Below are 13,706 nucleotides of genomic sequence, written 5' to 3'. Positions count from 1 at the left end.
CCAGTCGCAGCTCCATATGGGAAACACAAATCACTGTTGTGTTAATTTATTTATTTTCCCCACAAGAGAGGAGGGGGAGGGGACCCACGCCCCCAACCATCTGTCTTAGCTGTCCGGACGTCCCGGTCACCCCGAGCCCACGCTCCCGTTGTGTCCCCGCATCTCACCCGCTCGCGCTCCGGTTCCCTCCGACACACGGACACCGTAACAGCTCGCATGGCACCGCCAGGCTGATCTCAGCAGCAGCCAAAGAGAGTCGTTGTGTTCCCTCCGCCCACAGCCTTCCGCGTGTCCCCCCCACTATTGGCTGACCTTGCTGACTTCCATCATGAATCACAAGCTTGCCCGCCTCTAGACCGGTACCTCCACTGACTCTCCTTCCCTCACCCTTTTATTTTACGATCTTGCCAACTAAACTGTCAAAATGGGGCACAAAAAATTGAAAAATCTGATTCATTGTTAGGAATTCAGATTTAAATCGGAAGAATTTGCCTGTACAAAGCAAATCTTATATAAAATCAATCAATGTAGGAAACACACAACAGGTGAAGCAGCACCTGTCGAAGGAGAAACAGTCTACAGTTCAGGTTCGAAACCCTTCATCAGAATAAGGGGGGAAAAGCGAAAACAAATTAGTAACAGAAGTCTGAGCAAGGATAGTAAAATAAAGGGAATATCTAAAAAAGAATGAGGCCCAATGAATTAAAGTGTCAGTTAGAAACCTATTATGCTTCTTTGTGTTTTTTTAATGTGTTGCGAATAGCATGGCTATGGGCCATGCCAGCAGGCCCGACTATACTAATATAGAAAAATTGAAAATGAGCCAAACTAATGATGGGTAGAAATGGCCAGTTCCAATAGTCAGAAAGAAAGAATGAGTTAGACAAAGTTGGAGAATTCACTATCGGTACAGATGACATTGATAGGCTCCATGAAGGTGAGAGCAGAGCAGAAATTGGCAGCCAATACAATGAAATTTAAGATCTGTATGAGAGCAGGAAGCAGCACCAATGCAGTAATCAATTTATGGATGAAGGAGTGGTCGAGAAAGACAGAAACAAAGACTGCTCTGCACATCCTTCCAAAGGACAGACGTAGGAAGGAACTGCAGATGCTGGTTTACTCCGAAGATAGACACAAAATGTTGGAGTAACTCAGCGGTACTGGTACTAAAAGATAGGTGGAGCTTGGGCCCATGCAAGTAAGCATTGTGGAAATGAAAAAAATCAGCTACTGCTTCTCTTGCAGAGTAAATCCTAGAAGAATTTAACCAAATCATGGAAACCACTTAAAAAAAATATTTAAAAATCTCAATGTCAGCAAATGAGGTAGGCAAATGATGCTGCAGTCAGCATCATCTATCTATCTATCTATATTTAAAACTCTGTAGCTGTGTGTGTGTGTGTGCGTGTGTGTTTCTGCCTGGCTGTCTTGTGGGTGCCAGATTCGGCCTTTGATTCCATGCTGTGCCAGCACTCCGTCATTAAACTCCGTCATTTTTTCCATGTCGCTAGCTCATTCATTTTACATCCGATTTTGCACTCCTCAAAACATTTTTTCTTTTTATCTACCCTTTTAAAAATAAAATCATACAACCACCCCCCCCCACTCATTTTCTCGCCTCCTGCTGGTCAGCAACCATAACGGCTGCTGACGCACGCACTGCCTCAGAGACGCCGCCATTTCTCACAGCCGCTGCCAACGGCCGCCAGCAGTCTCTCTGTCTCTGCCCTCTCTCTCTCTCTGTGTCTCTGCCCTCTCTGTCTCTCTTTCTCCCTCTCCGGAGACTGCCGCCGCGGGCAAAGCCCGGTTCGACGACCGCCCGCCGCCTCACTCGGGATCCTCAGGTCTATCCCCGCCCGTGGCCCCCCACCAGTCCATGTCTGGTGGGGACGCTGCTGCCTGGGCTCGAGCAGAGTCTGGAGCTGGAGTGAGCGCCCGCTCAAACCCCCCCCCTCCCCTCCTTCACCCCCATTCTCTCCTTCCTTCCCCCCCCTTCACCCCCACTCGCCCTCTCCCCGCAGACAGAGCAGAACGCCGGCTGTTGCCAGAAGCGCTACAATAGGCACTGCTGGACTCCAGCCCGCCCGCCTGCCCGTACACTCCAACCCCCCCCCCCCCCCCCCCGATTCTCAAACTGCTCTGCAGATCAGGAGGTCACAGCCGGTCACCGGCTTGAACATGGCGGCAGCAGTTAATGTCGCGCGGGGCATTACTCCCTCTGGGAAACCTGAAATTCCTCCGTTGATCGCAGGCCCCGTCCGACCCACCTGCTCACCGAGTTCAGGTCCGCCCTCTACCTCTCTCTCCCCCACCTCTCTCTCTCTCTCTCCCCCCCCCCCCCTGTCCCCCCATCTCTGTCCCCCCCCTGCCCCCCCCCTCCCCCCCCCCCCGCTCTCTACCCCCCCCCCCCCCCTTTAGACGTGCCTGCGAGTTGGGGGCTATGCGTCAGTAGATAGGGCGATTATGGGATAAAAGGAGCAAATGAATAATATTAATATATTAACAAGGGGGGTAGTTAGCGTGTGTGGGGGTGCTTAATGTGTGTGACACCCAATGCCCCCCCCCCCTCAACTGCACGTTGGGGGAACAGACCCAATGGGTCTGCACTTGGTCTAGTGAAACTGAAACGAGTACAGTGTTCAAGAAGGAACTGCAGATACTGGAAAATCGAAGGTACACAAAAATGCTGGAGAAACTCAGCGGGTGCAGCAGCATCTATGGAGCGAAGGAAATAGGTAACGTTTCGGGACGAAACCCTTCTTCAGACTGATAGGGGGTGGCGGGGAGAAGGAAGGACTGGACAAGCTAGATGCAGGAAGATTGTTCCCACCCGGAGCGACAGGGCACATATGTGAGGATGCTATTTGTAGACTACAGTTCTGCTTTCAATACTGTCATCCCCACCAAGCTCACTTTCAAGCTCGTCACTATGAAACTGGATCCTGAATTTCCTGTCGGAGCGTCCACAGGCAGTGAGACTGGGCCCCCACCTGTCCTCCACAATTACTCTGAGTACTGGCACATCACAGGGTTGTGTACTGAGCCCCATCTTCTACTCCCTCCTTCCTGCATTCGCCACGAACACCATCATTAAATTTGCGGATGACACAACAGTGATCGTGCTGATCTGCAATGGCGATGAATCAGCCTACAGAGCGGAGGCGCAGAACCCGGCGAGCTGGTGCTCAGAGAACTACCTGTCCCTAAATATAGCTAAGACCAAGGAGCTGATCATCAACTTTAGACGGTCACAGGATGATGGTACGCTCCAGCCAGTGGAGAGAGTGTCCAGCTACAGATTTCTGGGCACATGCATTTCAGAGGACCTCACGTGATCCAGTAACACCACTGCACTGGTCAAGAAAGCACAGCAACGGCTGTTTTTCCTGATGATGCTGAAAAAAGCTGGTCTGCCCCAACAGATGCTGATGACTTTCTATTGCTGCACCACAGAGAACATCCTAACATACTGCATCTGTGTGGTATCTTAGTTGCACAACAGTGGATAGGAGAGCTCTTCAGCGGGTCGTCTCCGGAGCACAGAAGGTCATTGGGATACAGCTCCCAGCCCTGGAGGACATCTACAACGCATGCTGCATTAGAAAAGCCATCAGCATCTGTAAGGACTCCACACACCCATGCCACCGCCTGTTTGAACTTCTTCCATCTGGCAGACGTTATAAGGCCTTTTACGCCCGCACCTCCAGACTGAGAAATAACTTTTTCCCTACAGCTACAACTGTACTGAATCAGTCTGCTAAGCGTCCCCCATAATCTGTCTTTGCCCCCATAATCAACTGGCACAACTGACTTATCTCAACACAGTGACAGCTGCTGTAATTTTTAACAGTGTATATGGTCCTATTTGTACTTTTACCATATTTATTTATTTTACAGCATCGATACGGAGGTTGCAATCTTAATCTCGTTGTTCTTGTATAAAGATATATTATTATTATTACGTTGGAGGAGTCCAGAACCAGAGGCCACAGTATAATAATAAAGGGAAGGCCATTTAAAACTGAGATGAGAAAAAACTTTTTCACCCAGAGTTGTGAATTTGTGGAATTCTTTGCCACAGAAGGCACGTGTTTCTATGGCACGTGTACTAATCAAGAATACATCTCTCTCTGCCTTACGTATGAGGCAAAGATCAAAAAGAAATGATCCGGTGCTCAATTCCAATCACAAAATCAGATGCAACACGTCTCAAGGCTTAAAGTCAAATACTGAGCAAGCCTAACCTTTCTTCAAAAGCCTGAGTAGTTTTAGATACCTCCGAGCAATAAGTAGCGGACCCACAAAAATAGGTAACTCAGTCTCTATCTCTTAGATCCCTCTTACTCTCAAAATTAACACAATAAAATGAAAACGAAATGGCTACCTCTTCACTATCTTCCTCCTCTTCTTCTTCTTCAGCTGCTTCTTCCGATTCATCCTCACTGTCCTCAAAGAACATTGACTTGGTTGCTCGCTGAGATTTATCAGAGGAGGAGCAGGATGGCCCAGCATCAGCTGTGGATGACGATACTACGGCCTCTTCCGTGCTCTTGTCAGGCACGGCAATTTCTTTTTCCAAACTGGATCCGGTGCTGCTGCTCCCATTCCCCAACCCAGCTTCCTCTCTCCCACAATCAGAGCTTGATGAGATTCCTGCCGCTGCTTCGGATTTCCCATTTTTGTTCCCTGTTTCATCCACACTGACTTCACTACTCTGCAGCTCTCCATTAATTTCCTTTTCAGTTTTGTTTTTGTCTCCAGCTTTGGACAATGGTTTCTTAATACCGGGTGAAATTTTGCTCTTTGCAAGTTTGGGACTGTTCTGGTTTTGTCCATATCGAGTGAGCAATTCTTCAATTGTCATTGTTGCCTCTTCATGCAAAAGTGCAGCCTCCTCATGATCAACTGAAGGATAAAAACATGTATTAGTTACAAACAAATAGAGAATATGTAGGTTGAGGATTAAAGCAGGCAAGTGACAAAGAGAATGCATTTATAGGGGGGTTGCACGCAAGGTCATCGGGTTAAAGAGCGTGACGCACGGAGCATCTCAATCCTTCTGGAGTACAAGGCAGCTTCCGGCATACACTAGCAAAACACTAAACATGTACTTTCTTACCTGTTAAAAACCGGCAAATTGGTCAATATTTGCGCTGTAAAAAATGGGTATCCATGAGAGAAAACCGCCAAAATCACTGCTGCTCACTGACTTGTGGTGAAAGAGCAGCGCGCCAGCGGATTGAGGGCAAGTACCAGCCCACGACCGCCCGGAGCTGGAGTCACGCTCCAGTCTGAACCCGAGCACCAAGATGTAAGCGGCCGAATGAGCGCATCTCTCGAGACAGCCCCCACTCTCCCCCCCGGGGTCAGCGCCGTCTGGCCATGGCCACCACCCGCCCAGTCTCCCCCTATGCGGCTGCATTGTGGGTCGGCAGCGCCCACACACAAGGTTCCAGGCAGCGGACACATGGGGCTATAAACCCGGCAACGTCCCGGTCATCTGCAGCAGAGTTGGGGATAGTCTGGTCCCTCCGCCGATCCAGAGTCACTGACAGTGCTGCACCAGCACCTGAGCCACACACCGGGGTGATTCACCCCCCCCCCCTCCGACCCCCACAACCGCATGGGGTGATTCACCCCGATCCCCGGATCCCGACTCACACACCGGGGTGATTCATCCCCCGACCTCCATCACCACATGGGGTGTTTCACCCCCCCCCGACCCCCACACCGGGGTGATCACCCCGATCCCCGGACCCCCACCACCATACGGGATTCACCCCTCCGGACCCCGACCTACACACCGGGGTGATTCACACCCCCCCCAACATGGGGGGGGACAGACGGCCCGGGGTCTGCGAGTGTGGAACCAGTCAGAGCGGAGTCCGGATGCTGGGACAGAAGACGGGCACACTGTACTGGCAGCCAAAGTAACTGCTTAACTGACGTTCACCGCTTGTACTCCAGAAGGCGTTGCGTTGCAACAGTACGGGTCACGGGTCGTGACCTTGACTGCCGTCCAACCTCCCTATACTGTTTGTGCATATAAAAATATACCTAACAGTTCCAGAAACATTCATGCAAAATTTCATGAACATTTCATAATTTCACACCATTTTACCACCCAGACAATTTTTCATATTTTGCCAGACTGCCCATGTTTACACTGTTCTTTATTAGTGCATGCCCGTCACTTATCGTGTTTCTATTGACTACTCTTTTGTTCCTATTGGCATTTTTACCCTTATCACTTGCCTCTTTTATATATTTATGTTCAAGCTATTTATTGGTTTTTAAAATCAACACTGGGAACTTAGACGACAGAAGATTATCAGAAAAGAAAGCCATAAATCTATCAATATTGAAATCATTTAACTTAATACATCAAATGGTGTGGCGTAGGTCTGGGTGGTATACTTTACAAAAGCGGGGTGACAAACAAAAGTATCAAGCTTGGGAGCATCGTTTCTGTGATAAATTATTTTAAGTTGTACTAGACCAAGTGGGACCCGTTGGGTCCCTGTCACATGGGAGGGCTGATCCCCGAACGCAATATTGCACCACTCACCCATAGCCCCCAACTGGCGGCTGACGGGTTCCCATAGTGACGGCAGAGTTCCACGTTGTGACGCGAGTCACGGCAACCCTCCCTACGTGTGCCTCGCCATCCCTCTTCCTACCCCTATCCTCCTCAATTCCCCCTCATCCCCAGCACTTCCTCTCACTCCTCTTCACCCTCCCCCTTCTTTCCCCTCTCCTCCTCCTCTCCATCCCTTTAAACTGATTTAAAAAAAATGTAAATGATATCCCATTGTGGTGTCATTGCGGAGGGGTGGAACACTGCTGACAGCAGTTTATGTAAATGAGATCCCATTGTGACATCATATGCTGCTTACTGCTAGTGCGTTCGTGATTTATGTCAAACTGGATTTTGTAACGTTTAAAATGTGAATAAAGTGTAAAATGCACCATCAATCTGAACAAAACTTGATAGATCACACACCAGGCCAATGGTGAGTGAGTAAGGTGGGCCAAAAACTATAGCGCTAATTGTGTACCGTTTTGGCGTAATTTAAGGATCACACCCCGCAGACAGACAAACATAGAAACAAACAAGATGAAAGTTTTAGTAATATATCAGAGCAAGTGCAGACCCGTCTGCTCCCCCAACGTACCCGTTCCCTACCCGTAGCCCCCATGGGAGGCGTGGTCCCCCAACTCACTCCGTTGCCGAACGTAAGATTCCAGTACTCCTCTGCCTCCCCCAGCATTGCACTTCCCAATTAAAATACCAATTGACCCGCCCCCTCCTGTCCTGCCAGGAGCTTTGATGGCAAAACTGTTGCAAATGTCGGGTGCACTTGCTGTGATATGCCATTGATGTGAAAAGTTCAGTGTGTTCCTGTCTTGCAACTTTGTATCGAAGTGTGTTGGAAGCTGTGAGGAATTATTTTAACAGTAAACATTGTTTTAAATTCAAAGTCTTTTGATATTTTTAAACATTTTCAGTAATAAGTTGAGAAATAAAGCATGAAATGTTCAGATAAGGTGTTCCCGGCCTCGACAGGAAAAATGTCAACCGGAATATGTAAAAATGTTATCGTTACCACGTAGTGTTTTCGCGGAAATGTAAAGACACAGACACGTACAAGATCAGAGTTTTAATAAGTATATGATATGTTAGATAGATATTTATTCCATTGCTCTGTTCATTTTGGGACAGGAGGGGGGAAAAGTACAAATAATAGCTACCCAAATATCTCATGATGATCTTTCTCACTATAAAAAAAATGTTCAACTGGCTTTTACTGTCCCCCTCTCCAGCAGAAATACAATGTCTCTTCAACCTATTCATAGTTGTTCCAATAGGAATTCTCTAAATGCCTCATTCTTTTAAATGTAGGTTGTTCTTTTACGTTTTATTTTAGTTTGAGGGATTGTGTGGGAAAGGCATGGTGGGAAATGGAGAGAAAAGAAAAAAAAAAACACGAATTGTTGAAGATAGTTCGGAAAAATGCAGAACAAAATCCAATCTTGGTTTATCATGTCAAATCACAGTCAAAACGGAAATCAAAGTTTTTAGGATCACTGTACACAAGCTGGTCCTTAGCACGCAAAAACAACCATACAATTTATTTATAATATATTCCGTGCTTACAACTGCCTTTACTGAGATGAATTATCAACCCGGAGAATGGGTTCCACTCCATTCAGAAATCAGTTTAGTTCCAACCTACCGTCATCTTCATCAGCAACTTTCTCGCCATCATCCTCACGAGGACGGCCCGCAAGTTGGGCAAGCTCTTTGATTACCACTTCTTCTGTCAACTTGCTGTCTATGCACAGAAAGGCATCCTCCAATGCCTTGAATGCAAAGGTAAAAAACAGTTAAGGAAGACATTTTAATGCTAATTTAAAGTTGTGAAATATCAATCAGACATTGGAAGGATGACCACATGAGAAAAGAAAAATCCTTCTGGAGTTGAATTTTTGGGGTAGCTAATGTGCAAACATAAATTGCAGGTTTACAGACACTGTGGATTGAGTTGAGAAATTGTAAAGGCAAGAAGACACTAATTGGTGTTATTTACAGACCCCCAAATATTAGCCCGGATGTTGAATGTAAGTTGCAGCAGGAGTTAAAACTGGCATACAACAAAGGTAATGCCACTGTAGTGATGGGGGATTTCAATATGCAGGTAGACAGGGAAAATCAGGTTGGTTCAGGACCCCAAGAAAGAGAGTTTGTAGAATGCCTCCGAGATGGATTCTTAGAGCAGCTTGTAATGGAGCCGACCAGAGAAAAGACAATTCTGGATTTAGTGTTGTCCAATGAACCAGATATGATAAGAGAACTCAAGGTAAAGGAACTGCTTGGAGGTAGTGATCATATGATTAGTTTTAATCTGCAATTTCAGCAGGAGAACGTTACATTGGAAGTGGCAGTGATGCAGTTGAACAAAGGGGACTATGAAGGCATGAGAGGGGAGCTGGCCAAAGTAGACTGGAAAGGGACCCTAGCAGGAATGACGGTGGAACAGCAATGGCAGGAATTTCTGGGCATAATCCGGAAGACGCAGGATCATTTCATTCCAAAAAGGAAGAAAGATTATTTTTTCATGGCTGATCGTCCCCTATTTTCCCTTTCCTAATTAAGCCTTTTGTCCTCCTCTGCTGGACTGAATTTCTCCCAATCCTCTGGTAGGCTGCTTTTTCTGGCTTTTTCCAAGGGGCCACGCACAACAAGACTGCTAACTAACCCTTCCTCATTACTCAATACCCAGTCTAGAATAGCCTGCTCTCTCGTTGGTTCCTCTATATGTTGGTTTAGAAAACTATCCCGCATACATTCCAAGAAATCCTCTTCCTCAGCACCCCTGCCAATTTGATTAACCCAATCTATATGTAGATTGAAGTCACCCATTATAATTGTTTTACCTTTGTTGCACGCATTTCTAATTTCCTGTTTGATGCCATCCCCAACTCCACTACTGTTAGGTGGCCTGTACACAACTCCCACTAGCATTTTCTGCCCCTTAGTGTTTCGCAGCTCTACCCATATCGATTCCACATCCTCCAAACTAATGTCCTTCCTTTCTATTGCGTTAATCTCCTCTAACCAGCAACGCGACCCCGCCTCCTTTTCCTTTCTGTCTATCCCTCCTGAATATTGAATATCCCTGGATGTTCAGCTCCCATAGCCATGTCTCCGTGATCCCAACTATATCATATTCATTAATACCTATCTACACATTCAACTCATCCACCTTATTACAAATGCTCCTTGCATTAAGATACAAAGCCTTCAGGCTTGTTTTTACAACACTCTTACCCCTTATACAATTATGTTGAAAAGTGGCCCTTTTTGATTTTTGCACTGCATTTGTCTGCCTGCCACTTTTACTTTTCACCTTGCTACCTATTGCTTCTACCCTCATTTTACACCCCTCTGCCTCTCTGCTCTTGCACCCATCCCCCTGCCACATTAGTTTAAATCCTCCCCGACAGCACTAGCAAACACTCCCCCAAGGACATTGGTTCCATTCCAGCCCAGGTGCAGACCGTCCTGTTTGTACTGGTCCCACCTCCCCCAGATTTCTGATTTAAGAGTTCCAGCATCTGCGGTGTTTTGGTTTCTGAAAATTCGCATAAGCAAATTTGCTTCAAGCAGAGCATGGGGAACAAATGTAATTCATCAGTGGAAATACTACTTAACTAAATGCTGGAGCCATGTGAATTTACATAGCTCTTTAGCATCACCCGGTGGCAGAAATATTAAATAGTAAAGAATTAAATAATCTAATTAATGGTTGTCCTGCCATTACCATCTACCGTAGAAAGTTAATAAAATGTCCTAGCCTCTCTCAAAGATGGATGGATGATCATTAAGATGAGCCAGTGAGATCCAAAATGACCCCTGGGGGAGGAGGGGGGGAGGAGGGGAGGGGGGGGGGGGGAGGGGGGGGGGGGAGGGAGGGGGAGGGAGGGAGAGGGAGGGAGGGAGGGAGAGAGAGAGGGGGGGGGAGAGAAGGGGGGGGGGAGAGAGGGGGGGGGGAGAGAGGGGGGGGAGAGAGAGGGGGGGGGGGAGAGAGAGAGGGGGGGGGAGAGAGGGGGGGGGGGCGAGAGGGGGGGGGGGGAGAGATGTGGGGGGGGGAGAGAGGGGGGGGAGAGAGAGGGGGGGGAGGAGAGAGGGGGGGCGGGAGAGGAGAGAGGGGGAGGGAGAGAGGGGGAGGGAGAGAGGGGGGGAGGGGAGAGAGGGGGGAGGGGAGAGAGGGGGGGGAGAGAGGGGGGGGGAGAGAGAGGGGGAGGGAGAGAGGGGGGGAGGGAGAGAGAGGGGGAGAGAGGGAGGAGGAGAGAGAGAGGGGGGAGGGAGAGAGGGGGGGGGAGGGAGGGGGGGCGGGGAGGGAGAGAGGGGGAGAGGGAGAGAGGGGGGGAGGGAGAGAGGGGGGAGGGAGAGAGGGGGGGAGAGAGGGGGGGGGGGAGAGAGGGGGGGAGGGAGGGGAGAGGGGGAGGGAGGGAGGGGGGAGGGAGGGGGGAGGGAGAGGGGAGGAGAGGGGGGAGGGAGAGAGGGGGGAGGGAGGGAGGGGGGGGGGGAGAGAGAGGGGGGGGGGGGGGGGGGGAGGGAGGGAGGGGGAGAGGGAGGGAGGGGGGGGGAGGGAGAGAGGGGGAGGGAGAGAGGGGGGAGGGAGAGATGGAGAGAGGGGGGAGGGAGAGATGGAGAGAGGGGGGAGGGAGAGATGGAGAGAGAGATGGAGAGAGGGGGGAGGGAGAGATGGAGAGAGGGGGGAGGGAGAGATGGAGAGAGGGGGGAGGGAGAGATGGAGAGAGGGGGGAGGGAGAGAGGCCCGAGCGAGGCACGGGGCGATCTGAGGAGCAAAGATCCTATAGCGCTATAGGCTCTTTGCTGAACTGCCGAAAGCAGTGGACAACCAGCCGATCGTGGCTTCCGCCAGCGTTACAGACGTTCGGGCCGCGGACACGGAGGTGGTCCCCTGTGATGGGTAGAGAGGAGAGGGGAGAGAGGGAGGGTGGTGAGAAGAGAAGGGGGGGGGTGGTGGAGGATAGCCGGGCGAGTGAGAGGGCTGCGAAAAGCTGCAGCTGAGTGAGCGGGCGGGGGAGGGAGGGGCGTGGCTTCACAAGCTGCACCGACAGTGATGCTCACCTCCGGATCTGCAGAACAAAGATCCTGTAGCGGAGCACAACTATAGGATCTTTGCTGCAGAACATTCTTGTTCTTTCTGCGCCTTTTGAAGAATGGGAGGGGGGGGGGTGTGGAGTAACGTACCTCGTGGAAAACTGCGCATGCACGCTGACAGCAGCTGCATTAATCCACAGCAGCTGGGCGGCAGTCAGATTTTAAAAAAAGCAGCGGGGGGACCAGCCGATCGTGGCTTCCGCCTGCATGACAGAGCTGGGCCGGGGGGGGGACACAGACGATCGGGCCTCCTCGGAGAGGAGTGACGGATAGAGAGCAAATATCCTATAGCGGTATAGAATCTTTGGTAGAGAGGAGAGGGGAGAGAGGGAGGAAGGAGAGAGGAGGTGAGAAGAGGAGGTGGGGGGGGGGGGAGGAGGGGAGCCGGGCGAGTGAGTGGGCTGCCAAATGAGAGAGACAGACGCGGCTTCTGACTCTCTGGAAACCCACAGCTGGAATGAGCGTGCAGGCGGGCGGGGGAGGAGCGGGGCTTCACGAGCTGCGCCGGCAGCGAGGAGACGGTTCAGCGCATGAGGCGCCACTGACCCCGAGATCTGCAGAACAAGGATCCTATAGCGGAGCGGAGCTGTAGGGGATGGGGAACGGGGCCTGGATTGGTGGGCATGTGGGCATTGTGACGTCAGCAGCTGGCAAGCGCCGATTATTTTCGAAACGTGAGTTTTGTGCACAACTTTATTCAAAATCTGGGGAAATAATCGACCGAATTTAGAGAGGAGTGGATTTCTGAAATCATACTCATTTGGGAGGCTATTTGGGTGGAACTGAGAAGTGGGAAAGGTGTAGCAACACTTATAGGGGTGTATTATAGACCGCCAACTGGGGAACGAGAATTGGAAGAGCAAATTTGTAAGGAGATAGCAGATATTAGTAGTAAGCACAAGGTAGTGATTGTGGGAGATTTCAACTTTCCACACATAGACTGGGAAACACATTCTGTAAATGGGCTGGATGGTTTGGAGTTTGTAAAATGTGTGCAGGATAGTTTTTTGCAGCAATACATAGAGGTACCTACTAGAGGAGGGGCAGTGCTGGACCTCCTGTTAGGAAATGAGACGGGACAGGTGGTGGAGGTATGCGTTGGGGAGCACTTCGGGTCCAGTGATCACAATACCATTAGTTTCAATATAATTATGGAGAAGGTCAGAACTGGACCTACGGTTGAGCTTTTTGATTGGAGAAAGGCTAACTTTGATGAGATGCGAGATGATTTAAAAGGAGTGGACTGGGACATTTTGTTTTATGGGAAAATTGTAGAAGAGAAATGGTGGACATTTAAAGGGGAAATTTTAAGAGTACAGAATCTTTATGTTCCTGTTCGGTTGAAAGGAAACAGTAAAAATTGGAAAGAGCCCTGGTTTTCAAGGGAAATTGGACATCTTGTTCGGAAAAAGAGGAAGATCTACAATAATTATAGGCAGCATGAAGTAAATGAGGTGCTTGTGGAGTATAAGGAATGTAAAAAGAATCTTAAGAAAGAAATTAGAAAAGCTAAAAGAAGATATGAGGTTGCTTTGGCAAGTAAGGTGAAAGTAAATCCAAAGGGTTTCTACAGCTATATTAATAGCAAAAGGATAACGAGGGATAAAATTGGTCCATTGGAGAAACAGAGTGGGCAGCTATCTGCAGAGCCAAAAGAGATGGGGGAGATATTGAACAATTTCTTTTCTTCGGTATTCACCAAGGAGAAGGATATTGAATTATGTGAGGTAAGGGAAACGAGTAGAGTAGTTGTGGATACTATGAGTTTCAAAGTAAAAGAAGTACTGACACTTTTGAAAAATGTAAAAGTGGATAAGTCTCCAGGTCCTGACAGGATATTCCCTAGGACATTGAGGGAAGTTAGTGTAGAAATCGCCGGGGCTATGACAGAAATATTTCAAATGTCATTAGAAACGGGAATAGTCCCCGAGGATTAGCGTACTGCGCATGTTGTTCCATTGTTTAAGAAGGGTTCTAAGAGTAAACCTAGCAATTATAGACCTGTTAG

The 13,706-nt window shown here is 49.0% G+C and overlaps 1 protein-coding gene across 1 annotated transcript in view; it reads right to left on the bottom strand.

Moving 5' to 3' along the window:
* Positions 1-13,706, bottom strand: part of ppm1g (protein phosphatase, Mg2+/Mn2+ dependent 1G) — a 49,998-nt gene that overhangs the window by 17,395 nt on the left and 18,897 nt on the right. Inside the window, exons 4-5 of the mRNA XM_033025963.1 lie at positions 8,241-8,367; positions 4,388-4,908 (exon numbers count right to left, since the gene is read on the bottom strand). Coding sequence (XP_032881854.1) covers positions 4,388-4,908; positions 8,241-8,367 — 648 coding nt within the window. The remainder of the gene's footprint in view (positions 1-4,387; positions 4,909-8,240; positions 8,368-13,706) is intronic.

This window comes from Amblyraja radiata, chromosome 8 (assembly GCF_010909765.2).
Source record: "Amblyraja radiata isolate CabotCenter1 chromosome 8, sAmbRad1.1.pri, whole genome shotgun sequence".
NCBI lineage: Eukaryota > Metazoa > Chordata > Chondrichthyes > Rajiformes > Rajidae > Amblyraja > Amblyraja radiata.
The sequence above is the reverse complement of the archived record's forward strand: the minus strand, read 5'-3'. Positions and strand labels throughout refer to the sequence as shown.